This window comes from Diabrotica undecimpunctata, chromosome 3 (genome assembly GCF_040954645.1).
Source record: "Diabrotica undecimpunctata isolate CICGRU chromosome 3, icDiaUnde3, whole genome shotgun sequence".
Classification (NCBI taxonomy): domain Eukaryota; kingdom Metazoa; phylum Arthropoda; class Insecta; order Coleoptera; family Chrysomelidae; genus Diabrotica; species Diabrotica undecimpunctata.
Genome location: NC_092805.1, coordinates 100,958,494 through 100,971,776, shown reverse-complemented (window position 1 = coordinate 100,971,776; position 13,283 = coordinate 100,958,494). Strand labels below are relative to the sequence as shown.

The 13,283-nt window shown below is 33.9% G+C and overlaps 1 protein-coding gene across 5 annotated transcripts; it reads right to left on the bottom strand.

The window, feature by feature from the left end:
• Window positions 1–4,734: 4,734 nt before the first annotated feature.
• LOC140435918 (uncharacterized) lies at window positions 4,735–13,237 on the bottom strand. Of its 5 annotated transcripts, none has more exons than XM_072524629.1 (3): window positions 12,927–13,237; window positions 12,257–12,373; window positions 4,735–5,094 (listed from the first exon to the last, which is right to left on the bottom strand). In XM_072524629.1, the coding sequence occupies exons 1-3, from the start codon at window positions 13,000–13,002 to the stop codon at window positions 4,859–4,861; spliced, it is 429 nt and encodes a 142-aa protein (XP_072380730.1). In that variant the 5' UTR covers window positions 13,003–13,237; the 3' UTR covers window positions 4,735–4,858. The 5 variants fall into 5 exon arrangements, 1 of the variants encoding a protein (XP_072380730.1); XR_011950237.1 differs by having other exon boundaries at window positions 4,738–5,094; window positions 12,257–12,458; window positions 13,001–13,236; XR_011950236.1 differs by having other exon boundaries at window positions 4,738–5,094; window positions 12,257–12,458; window positions 12,927–13,235.
• Window positions 13,238–13,283: the final 46 nt, after the last annotated feature.

Genomic DNA, 13,283 nt, shown 5'->3' with positions numbered 1-13,283 from the left:
TTATTATCACTTGTACAACTTTAAAATATTTCAAAGAATATTGATGGAGAAAAAACCACTATCTTAACGGGTTGCCTTTATTACAATACCATTATGTGATTTTAATAGTGGCTTATTGCAAAAATGCATGTTATTTGGAGAATATAAAATAGGGTCACAGGGTTTTCAATATACGTTTTAAGAGAAAATGCTTAAGTATGACGTATTGAATATCAGAGCTGTTTATTATAACAATTTTTCTGTTGCAGTGTGCCATAATTTACAGTTTTTAAGCCTTTTAGGCTTAAAAACTGTAAATTATGGCACAAAATTGTGAAGGACAATAAATTAATTACCGATCCCAAGGATCTACTTCAACATTGGAGAAACTACATACAGCAACCATACTTAGACAACACTAGAAGAAACTCCGAAAGTGAATATAAAAGTGAACCCTCCCCCAAAATATTGAAGTCAGAAGTTGAAAGGGCAATCAAACAGAGCAAATGGGGAAAAGCACCAGGCCCAGACGACATATACATAGAGGTTCTAACAATGTTGAGTGAAGACAATATAGACGCCTTGGTAGATCTTTTTAATGACATTTATGGGTCCGTTCAAGCACCACAGGATTGGCTTCAATTAACCGTTATACCAATCCCAAAATGCCAAACGCTAATAGTTGCGACCAATTCCGAATGATCAGCTTATTGAGCCAGGTCCTAAAACTCTTCTTAAAGATCATTCACACAAGAATATACAACAGATGTGAAAGAGACATCAGCCCCACACAGTTCGGTTTCAGACAAGGATTTGGCACAAGAGAAGCACTTTATAGCTGAACTGTTCTACTTCAGAAATGCAGAGATCAGCAAAAATATGTCTTCCTATGCTTTATAGATTACCAGAATGTGTTCGATTGTGTTAATCATTCAGAATTAGAAAGATTGCTCCAGGAACGTTCGATAGATGAGAATGACCTTAAAATCATAAAGAATCTTTATATGAATCAAGTGGCATCTGTGAGAGTAGGACTGGAATCTACATCATATTTCTTAATCGAAAAAGGTGTACGGCAGGGTTGTGTGCTGTCACCCCTCCTTTTTAATCTCTACTCTGAAACGATTTTCGATAGAGCCTTAAGTGACACTGAAGATGGAATCAAAATCAACGGACAGACTATTAGTAATCTTCGCTATGCTGATGACACAGTCATAATAGCTGATAGCCAAGAAGCGCTACAACGACTAATAGATAGAATAAACACTGAAGGAGAACGAGTGGGCTTGAAGATTAATATAGACAAGACGAAGGTAATGGTGGTTAGCAGAACACGAAATATGCAATTAAATATAAGAGTAAACCTTGAAGGAGAACCTTGCTAAGCAACAGCAGCCTTAACTTAACGCTTCGATATCGATTTGTAAAATGTTACATTTACTCCATACTGCTATATGGTGTAGAAACCTGCACCATAAAGGCCAATGTGATGAACCGATTGGAGGCCTTTGAAATGTGGGTATTTAGAAGACTACTTAAAATTGCCTGGACAGATCACACAACAAATGTCGAAGTATTAAATCGAATGGACAGAGAACGAGAATTGCTGCCAATAATAAAAAGAAGAAAAACTGCTTATCTGGGTTATATATTTCGAAATTCCAAGTATCAGATCTTAAAGCTTATTATGGAAGTGAAGATAGAAGGAAAACCGGGCATTCATATTCAAATACTCATGGCTTAAAAACATAAGGGATTGGACAAACCTCGATGCCCATGCACTCTTTAGAGCCACACAAGACCGAGAGGAGTATACCAGAAACGTCGCCAACATCCACTAATTGGATAGGGAACCATAAGAAAAAGCCTTTTAGTTTATAATTATATAGTATTTCGATATTTTCATATTCAAATTTTTGAAAAACTAGTTAGGTTGTTTGAATTTGTGTAGCTATCGAGGGTATTTTTTAAAATAAAAGGGTTCCTGTATTCTATTACCAATTTCGTTACAGCAATATTTTTTGAAATACTGTTGCTAAAGTTTTCTCGAGATTTTTTTTTGAGATGTGTAACTTCAGAGATTGTGCATTGACATTTAGAAGCCATTTTCTAAAAATTAAGAAACAGGATTTCGTAATTTTGGTTTTATTTATCGTAAACAGTCATGATCTTTCACCTATTGTATTAAAATTATTGTATTGCTCTCTGGTACGCTCAGGTCTTGAATACTGCTCTGTTGTTTGGTCCCCATTTCATTAAGTCTAAGTTTCTAAGACCTTTAGCTTTTAAAGCACATATTAATATAAGAAATACTGAAAATTATTTCATTGATTATTCTGTAATAATGTCTCAATTTAACATTGCTACACTGAAGAACGGCAGGTTGAGAGATTATACGTTATTTTTGTTTAAAATTCTAAACAACGGGACTAATTGTCCCCCGTTATTAGCCAACGTGTACTTAAACACAATACATAGAACTCGCAACACTGCACTCTTTTATATTCCTTTTCATAGGACTGATTATGCTCGTCATTTTTCTTGGTCGAGAATGCTCAGCTCTTGCAATGACCTATTGGATTCATTCTGTTCAAACATTAATGTTTTCAAAAGGCAACTTAAGAGTCTAATTATTTATTAATCTAAATATGTGATGTTTTTTTAACTTTTGTGATTTGATATAGGTACTGTTTTAATGTAGACATTTTTACCGTTTAATTGTTTCTTTGTTATTATTTTTATGTTTATTGTACATGATCTTTACTTTTTACTATTTGTTGTATTTTATTGTAAATGGTTTTACCGTTGAAATAAATAAATAAACTTGTTATTTTTGTATCATTCGATATTAATTTTTGTAAAAAGGTAGGTTTCTGTTAATTTTTAGTATATTTTGAAATCGTTCGACATTTATTTTTTTTTTGTATTGATTTTATGTTAAGTAATAATTTTCAGTATTGCGATAATTTCGACTGATTTAGAATATTTCCTCAAAGTTTTGTTTCAAGAGGGTTTACATTATCGTTTGAACACTAGTTAGGTTGTTTGAATTTGTGTAGCGATCGAGGGTATTTTTTAAAATAAAAAGGTTCCTGTAATCTATTACCAATTTCGTTACGGCAATATTTTTTGAAATACTGTTGCTAAAGTTTTCTCAAGAATTTTTTTTGGAGATGTGTAACTTGTTCTTTTATTATCATTCGATATTAATTTTTGTAAAAAGGTAGGTTTCTAATTGATGGTTGATGTATTCGACCGTTACTTGATGGAAATTCATTTGATGTAACAATAAAACACTAAAAACTTTGTTGTCAAAAATTTCCACAAAATGTATTATAAAAACTTATCACTACAGCTGTTTCTTTGAGAGTGATCTATTTTTGGCATGCGTTTACACTATATTATAGTCTTTAATCAAATAGGTTGAGGAGGGGAGAACTGTTTGTCTCAAGTTGGTCATTCAGAATTATATCTGTGTTTTTTAATTTGATAATTTCCATAGATTCTAACAAATATAGCTTAAGGCCTTTATTTTGAATGTGAAGAATTTGAAACTCGTCATTAAAAGAATGATTATGATCTGGAAGGTGAAGTGCGTATGTAGAATCTGTTTTTCTATTGTTGAAAGCCCTTTTATGTTCTGCTATTCGTTTATTAAAATTTCTACCAGTTTGACCGATGTAAGTTTTTGGGCAGTCGCCACATTTAAGTTTGTATACACCACTGTGTGTTTTTTATTTTGGCTCTCGTTGTTTTTAATAGATTTGCCCAAGTTTTTGTTTGTTCTAAAAGCTGGTGTTATTCCTTCCTTTTTTATGTGTTTGGCTATTTTTGTTGATATTTTGCCTGTATATGTAATCGAGCAGAAGGTACTGGGTTTTTTCTCTGGTGGTGGAAATACTAATTTCACGGCTTTCTTGTGTAGTTTTTGATTTAAAATTTTATTAATTGTTTGTTCGTTGTATCCATTGTTTACTGCTATTTGCTTGATATTTAATTATGCCTCAAAGTTTTATTTTGACATCGGAATTTCTGTTAATCTATGTTACATACTATGATAGGCTGCCAGTTCAAATTGTGTGGGATGGGTAGGTAGGTTTCTGTTAATTTTTAGGATATTTTGAAATCGTTCCACATTTATTTGTTTGTAAACTTGATTTTATGTTACGTAATAATTTTTAGTATTGCGATAATTTCTACTAATTTAGAATATTTCCTCAAAGTTTTGTTTTAAGAGGGGTTTACATTATTGTTTGAACACTAGTTAGGTTGAAGGCGGCATGTAATTTATGTTGCAGAGGATTCCAATGTCGATTCTATGGGAGAGGGAGGGGTGCACAATACCCCCTCAAGCCAGGGTTCAAGGGAAGTGTGCGGGCCAACCCCGTATACTTCATAATGGAGACCTGGGGGCTCGTAGTTTGGATTCTGAAGTAAGGTTTACACGTGTTTCGCTTATAAGTTTTAATATTTGATTTTTGTTCACAGTCACAATTGATGACCTTCAGCTGTTCCTCCAATCCACTACAAGGCGTGCATGTATATAAAACATGTGATTTTTTATATTTCAATACTTTTGTTTTTTTTTTATTTACAGAAATATAAATACTTTTTTGCAATTCTGTTTTTTTTAATTTAAATCGATAAGATTCATGTATTTATAATATGTTAATTATCGTTTTCAAGAACTTGAGGCTGTTCGCCAGCAATTAATTTATAGATTAAATTACTTGCTGTCAAGAAAGGTGAAGAAAAAAATAAAAACAAATATTGAGTTTTTAGATTTTATCATTATCAATAGAACAATTACGGTATACTCTCTAAAAACTAAATTTTCTATAGCAGTTAATAGTGTAATAAATTATGCATTTTTAGAAATCTACGATATCTGAAATAGCATCTGAATTATCTGATAGAGCACTATTTGTTTGTGCACTATCGGTGTCATCTGTAACAAACCTTGATACAAAGCCGATAGTATGCGTACGTCCATTACAAGTAAAACTATATGATGATATTCGTGCCTAACTCCTACATCTAGGGTGTAAGGTAAACATATTTTGGTGGAAAGAATCAAACATCGATGATGGAATATCCTTTCTTGATGTATGATACCTGTAAAACATTTAAAGTTTTAAACTAACACTAATGGGGTGGAAGGGTGGGGGATTTGGGAGGGGGGATGTTTCTATATTTAATAAACTCGGTATTACTGCGACGGAAATGATGACCGCATAATGTATGCAGCAAAATTTCTTACTGAAAAATCAACTCCATTACATAGGAACATTATTTTTAATAATGTATGGTACCTTAGGCACATTTGAAGTCGAGGTTTAAAATAGATATATGATATAAAATTTTTAGTTAAAAGGTATATCAAAATGGTAGTTTCCTAGAAGAAAAAAATCTTTTAGGAATTTTAATAATCTCTTTCAGACTATCTTATTAACGTCGCATAAGAATAAAATTATTATTAAAATTACTAGGAAGCACGCAAAAAAGGGGTTCTAATGGGGTAGTGATGCGTCTCAAATAGCCTCTCCTACTCAACAGTCAACCTCACCTTCCCATTGGTGAACCCTGTTATCACAAACGAGGCTCTGACGACCGAGTATAGGCGGTATAACCTTATCATCCTACACGGAGGAAATGTCGTTGCCATCTCCAGGTCCACTACCCCCTGAGGCTTGTCTGGAAGCTACACTCGACAGCCCCGGCACCAGACTCGGATAGGGAAGGCCAATAACCTACCCATCCTAAATTTGACCTTATTACTGAAACTTTGGTAGAAACAAACCGGACGGAACACATGTTGACGACCTTGACATCACCGAAAACACGGACACGATTTGGTTGCTGGAATGTTAAAACTCTGTATGAGATTTCTAAACTAGCTCAAGCAGTAAAAGAGTTAAATAGGTACAAATTAAGCTTTGTCGGTCTATCGGAAGTAAGATGGTTGGGCAATGGTAAACACCATACCCAAACAGGAGAACTCCTATTATACAGTGGTAAAGAAAATGGAAGCTACGAGAGCGGAGTGGGTCTTTTACTCAGCAAACAAGCCAAAAAAAGCCTTATTTCATGGAAACCCATTAATGATAGAATTATGACTGCCAGATTTTATACCAGATACCGTAAGATAACAGTGATTCAATGCTATGCTCCCACAAACACATCTCTCCACGAAGAAAAAGACATTTTCTACGAACAACTAGAACAAACGACCCAACAAGTATACCAAGGTGATATACTAATAGTGATGGGCGATATGAACGCTAAAGTTGGAGAAGACAATATTAACTTAGAAACCGTAATGGGCAAACATGGCCTAGGAATGATGAATGAAAACGGAGAGCGCTTTACAAATTTTTGTTCCAGTCATAGTTTAGTTATTGGTGGAACGATCTTTCCACATAAAAATATTCACAAGGTAACATGGACTGCACCTGGCCATACAAGAGAAAATCAAATAGACCACATCGCTATATCAAAAAGTTGGAGATCATCTCTTCTTGATGTACGTAATAAAAGAGGAGCAGACATCGCAAGTGACTCAACTCAAAACAAGAGAACGTGAAATAAATAGCTGGGAAGATTTCGCAGATGTTTTGACAGAAATAGCTGAAGACAAACTGGGTAAAAACGAGATAGATAGAAAGAAATGGATATCAGATGAAACATGGAATCTTATCGAGGAAAGAAAACAACGAAAAAAAGATATCCTGCAAGGAAGAACTATAGAAAGAAGAGCACACCGACAACAGAAATATCAAACAATAAATAAATCAGTTAAAAGAAAAGCAAGAAGAGACAAAAGAAGGTGGGCCGAAGAACGGGCAAAACAAGCAGAAACAGCTGCGCAACACAACAGAACTATGGAGTTTACCAAATTACTAGACGACTAACACAAAAAGGGTCCAACTGTTCGAATACTGTAAGATCCAAGACAGGCGAATTACTTACTACAACAGATGACCAAGTAGAGAGATAGAAAGAGCATTTTCAGGAGATGCTAATTATTCCCAGAGATAACGCAGACGAAATTGTCGAAAACCTGCAGAATATAGACTTGCATATTTCTTGCGAGGCCCCTTCCAAAACGGAGATAATAGCAGCTATCAAATCTCTGAGAAACAACAAGTCACCGGAAATCGATAACATTGCTGATGAAACACTTAAAGCTGATCCGCATCTAACTGCTGAACTTTTGCTCCCCATAATCCGAGAGGTGTGGGAAACAAACCACATTCCAGCGGGCTGGAAAAAAGGTAACATTATCAAGCTTAGAAAAAAAAGGCAACCTCACACTGTGCAAAAATTAAAGAGGAATAACCTTGCTTACTGTCATAAATAAAATTTTCACGACCATCATACTGAAAAGAATAACAAACAAGGTTGAGTTTCGAGCTAATCAAGCAGGCTTTAGACCAGAATCCTCCTGCATAGACCACATTAATACTGTGAGGGTAATAATGGAACAATCAGTTGAATGGAACACACCCCTATACATGGTTTTTGTTAATTTTGAACGTGCCTTTGATAGCTTGTCTCACGCTGCTGTATGGAAAATTTTAGAGCTAAGAAACATCCCGCAAAAAATAATTTCTATTATAAAGTCACTATATACTGATGCGAAATGCAGCGTGACACACAATGGGATTAACAGTGACGAATTCGACGTACTTACTGAAGTTAGACAGGGATGCGTGCTTTCTCCGTTTCTTTTTAACATAGCTATAGACTATGTTCTCTCCAAACTAGACTCCGACACAAGAGGGATACAATGGACGTTAACCAGACGCCTAAGCGATCTAGAATACGCGGACGATATCTGCCTATTAGGTCAAAGGTTCCAAGATCTGGCTTACCAATTGGAAACACTTTCCACTGAAGCCAATAAAATAGGTTTGAAAATCAATATTAGTAAAACCAAGTCCATGAGAATAAATGCAAGGAACAACACGCTATTTACTATCGACAATATGCAGATTGAAAATGTGGAAAACTTTACGTATCTTGAAAGTGTCATAACAGAAAACGGAGGTACAGAAGACGATATTCGTATGAGGATAAGAAAAGCCCAACAAGCTTTCAGCACGCTCAACCCTGTTTGGAGATCTGGCGAGTATACTACAAGGACAAAGATCCGAATATTTCAATCAAATGTCATGTCTGTTCTACTCTACGGATGTGAAACCTGGAAAGTGACAAACACCCTCACAAACTGCAGGTCTTTGTTAACAAATGTCTACGAAGAATTGTTCGTATATTCTGGTCTAACACCATCAGAAACGAAGATCTGCTACACCTGACCGAACAAAAGAGGGTACAAAATGAAATTAAGTCCAGAAAGTGGGGTTGGATCGGTCACACACTCCGAAAAATAGTTCCAGTATCGCAAAGACTGCCCTAGAGTGGAATCCCCAAGAGAAAAGAAAAAGAGGTCGCCCAGTACAAACTTGGAGAAGATCCATCATGGACGAGATAAGAGGCCAAGGAAAGTCTTGGAATGAGGTGAAGGCCTTAGCGCAAAATAGAACCCGATGGCGCGTTTTCACTGAAGCTCTATGCTCCACTTAGGGGTTCAAGAACCTTATATATATATATATATATATATATATATATATATATATATATATATATATATATATATATATATCTTTAAGGAATATGACCGTTTAATTTAATAAACGTATTCAATAAACAGATAAAGTAGCACAACTCTTTTCTTTTTTAATCTCCAAATTGACCGAAAATATCCCTTTCACTTACGAGTGCACATTATATATATATATATATATATATATATATATATATATATATATATATATATATATATATATATATATATATATATATATATATATATATATATATGCACTTGGAAAAAATGTGCACATCCGCTCAACAAAAAAATAAAACAATTAGGCTTTAGTTAACACTCTGGATTATGGTGATAGTTTATCTTACATATTGCGAATAGCGAGTTAGTACAATCCCATTCAAACGAAATGTATGTTACGAGGTACACTTTAAAAGTCATTGAGTGTATTATATTGTTGTTGGTTTGGTCATACTGTAAGAATGGTATATGTTCTTTGAAAAGCGCAGATGTATGATTGGAGGGAGATCCATGTATAGTAATACTCAACGTATTCGTTACCCCCTCCCCTTTCCGACGATACCTCTTACGTCACGATCGGAACAATAACAACGGAGATATGCTGTAATGCTGTTTTGGCAATGTCTTTGTGTTTGTTTTTTATGTTAACGTATTCGATACCCCTCCCCTATCCAAAGATACCTCACACGTTTTTTGTGTTAACGTACTCGTTATCCCCTTCCCTTTTCAAAGAGCCGTCGTATGTCATGATACAAGGATACAAGATATGATATTGCCATGCACTAAACTCGTACATCTCACGCATGACGTCACCTTGTGCTAAATTTTCAAAATGTATCCATGCTTGCGGATGAAACGAATTGTTGCAATTCTAATATAATTTAGTAGATGTTTTATTCGCTACGTGAATTTAAGCTTAAGTATTTAAACTAGTATATTGTAGAAAATAACACTTTTTCCATGAGAGTGAAGTTTGATGGAGCGAGCCATGGCCGAATGCCACAAATTGCAAACCGTGGAATGCGGCTTGCAATAGACAATAGATATATATATATATATATATATATATATATATATATATATATATATAATATATTATATATATATTATATATATATAATATATATTATATATATATTATATATATATTATATATATATAGTATATATATATATATATATATATATATATATATATATATATATATATATATATATATATATATATATATATATATATATATATATATATGACACGTTAGGTAAACTGACGTTTTATTTTGAGGTATCAGTCATTAATAGGGCAGGATAAGTAAGTTAAACTCTTTGTTCTTTTATATAGCTTTCGCAAAATTTATTCGCTTCTTCAGGAGATGCTAAAATATGGTTACAATTATTTTCTCTGTAAAGGTAGAAAGTATCGGCGTAGCTCGCAACAAAGGAAAAATATAATAAAATATGTGCATAAGACGGAAGGTAGCCCTATATCTGACTATGGGTCGTCTTCAGTATGGTGCAGTTTTAGGGCAAGTATTATTTTGTCCCGATTATCTTCTTTAGTATTAACCCTTAAAACAAGTCATTAAAAGTCGGTTCGTTCTATGAAAATTCGCCTTCTCGTTCTGTTTATTTGTTTTAGATAAATTTATTGACGGAACAAACATGAGCAAATTTAACATTAAAACTATCCTGGCGTTTACACAAAATGTTTCCAAACAGCTTGCATCTTGCATTTCCTTGTCTTTTGGAAAGCTATAAAATGCTGTACCGAGTAGGTACAAAACCCATGCACATATGGTCAACGGCACAACCATATACTGCACACCTCATATTGCGAAAAATTTAAAGCCTTTAACACTCTCAAAATATTATTTTACTAAATATTGGCTATGAACCGTAAATGTACATAAATATCAAAACACAATATGGCAAAATTTAGCACAAGCTGACGTCACATAAGCCACGCCTACATGCGCGGTATCTTATCTGTTTGTATTTGTATCATGGTCGTATGTCACGATCTGACGAGCTGTCGCGCCTCCACCACGAAAAGCTCAAAAAATGAGCAGAATGGACCTTAGAGATTTCTTATGGGATTTAACATGGTTAAATATCCAGTTCTCGTGTTGCTCCTTTACTAATATAATATTTTTTACTTATATTAGTACTTACATTTAATAATTTTCATAGCTTTATATGTCTATTTAAGGGAGATTATCATTACTCTCACTATCACTGCTGTTTTTGCCTGTTAACATAATCACTACGGGTTCAATTATAGTATCAATATGAACATCTAACTCTCACATTAGTTTTTTGACCTTCCCTACATGGGAAATAGCAATATGCCATGCTAAAGGCATAACCTCATCAATAGCAGTATTTAGTAGATGCTTCACATCTTCAATTTTAAAAGTTACATTATGACATACCACATAACCCTTTGTTTGTAACCAGATTAGCTCAATCAAGTTCAATTCGCAGTGATATGGTGGAAGTCTTAAAACAGTAACACTATGAGCACAGGCCATTCCATACACTGTGTAATCGATATGATTAGAGAGATGTTGTTTGATAAACACATCAACTCTACCCTAAGGAATATGTTTTCCCAGAGCAATTTTTGCATTTCAGCTGTTTGAAGTAGGAATTTGTTCACTCTGGCGACTATGGTATGATGCATTGTCCATAACGATGATGCAGTTATCTTCAACATGTTGCAGAACATATTGAAACCACTGTTTGAAAATATCTACATTCATATCCTCATGGTAATCACCAGTTTTTTTTTTGATAAAAAAATTATACCACTGTCTTTTAGAAAGCCACTGTCACTTCCAATATGGGTTAATATGAGTCCTTTATCTGTAGGTTCTTGGAATCCTTGAGATAGACCTTTAATACAAACTTTCTGACTACTAGTTGCAGTACAGTAGAGACAATCCTGTAAACAGTGGATGATGATACTCCTGTCATAAATTCACAACGACTTACTACAGCCGCCTGAAACAATGTTTATCTCAAATACTTATACACATTAGACACTATTTTTTTAGCTTCAAGTTCTAACTATTTGTGAGAACTTTTCACATTTATACTCTCCCTGCTAGTACTAGGTTCTTACATTTTTATTTAATTAAACAATATTTAACAAAAGCAATATATTGTTAAACACAAAGACACCTGTATACATCTAACACACAATGTACCTATAACTCTGAGAAAACCAAATATATACTGACTATATACACACACTTTCTCCGCTATTGACATGCTTCATCCTAACATTCATTGCTATAGCTAAACGATACAAAAAAACCCAACTGATCATGCTCATGAGTCATTTCACTTATTATTTGCCAGACTATAGAGCAAGACAAGCTACAATACTACCAATTACCAAATGTACTGGCAGATGCACAAGTATACAGGCCAATAAAGAAAGGAAGAAAATGAATAAATATTATCAGAAGAATCAAACATGGTAGTAAATTGAGTCTTCCTGTGTTGAGTAAAAGTTTAATGACAAGTGTATGTAATAGAAGAAAAAAAAAATCATACTCTGTCACCTAACATCTCTAGAATGTAATGAAAAGTAACTATAGAATAAATTAAAGCTCTAACTTCATACTTTAATCATTTATCTTACCTGAGATATACTCATCTGATACATTCTTTATGTCTCTAAGATCTAGGGATGTAGATAACTGACTCTCTATATATCTTGGGTCAAACTCTCCCTTAATGCTAGCTTTTACTGTAACAGCTAATAAAACATAGAAATTACATATTACATCACATTGCTTGGTGAATTAGCGAATTTTCTGGTTCATTTTTCAAGTGCCCAAGATCTGTTGATTGAAACAAATTAATATTTAATGTAAATAAATAGAAACAAAACAAAAGATAAAAAAATAATATTGTTAAAGCCAATTTGAGCCGCTTGTATGCGTCGTATAAAGATGTAAAATGGAATACTCAAACAAAAACAATACTTTTTTCATAATTCTATCAAGTCTTAATTTAATACTCTATGATATCTAACGATAATAGTCTAAACTTTATGATATCTAACGAAAAGTATTCATAAATTGTATTATTACGAATTTCGATTGTATTTATTAAATTACTATTGGTAACTTTCTCAGGCCTGATACGTTTTTTGGGCGGTGATAGAAGTGGTGTATTAGCATTGTATTAGTTTTTACGGCCTGAGAAAGAACTCACAGTCGAAATATGTAAATTTAAAGCTGCAGCTACACTCTAAAATAAGAATGTATATTTTAAGCATCTACACTACAATAATATACAAAACATACATTTACATACTTCTCTAACAGCAGTCAAGGGTAGAATGGCGCTGTTATTTATTATCACCAAAGAATATACATACATTGTAGACGCTTAAGCGTCTATATTCTTTGGTACTTGGTAGTCTTTCTACGATAGTCTGTACAGTCTGTAGTGAGTCTACGATACGAACTATGACTACGAACCACGAACCACTACCACTACGAACCAGAGATATGTAAGAGAGTGGTACCAAAGTGGTACTATCAGAGAACAACCGAACACACCGTGTTCGGTTATTCTATGGTACAATGATGGTACTATGCACGTACTATGGTCTAGTCTAAGGTCAATTCTGTAGTTGACAGCTTAGACAACACTCTTTC

What these genes read in the sequence shown, in the direction of transcription:
- LOC140435918 (XM_072524629.1), bottom strand. Translation starts at nt 13,002, where the DNA reads ATGTATGTATATTCTTTGGTGATAATAAATAACAGCGCCATTCTACCC. An exon ending in TGTTAGAGAAGTATGTAAAT is followed by an intron (nt 12,374 to 12,926) that starts GTATGTTTTGTA and finishes ATGTTTTATTAG; the next exon opens with CTGTTACAGTAAAAGCTAGC. An exon ending in ATCAGATGAGTATATCTCAG is followed by an intron (nt 5,095 to 12,256) that starts GTAAGATAAATG and finishes AATGTTTTACAG; the next exon opens with GTATCATACATCAAGAAAGG.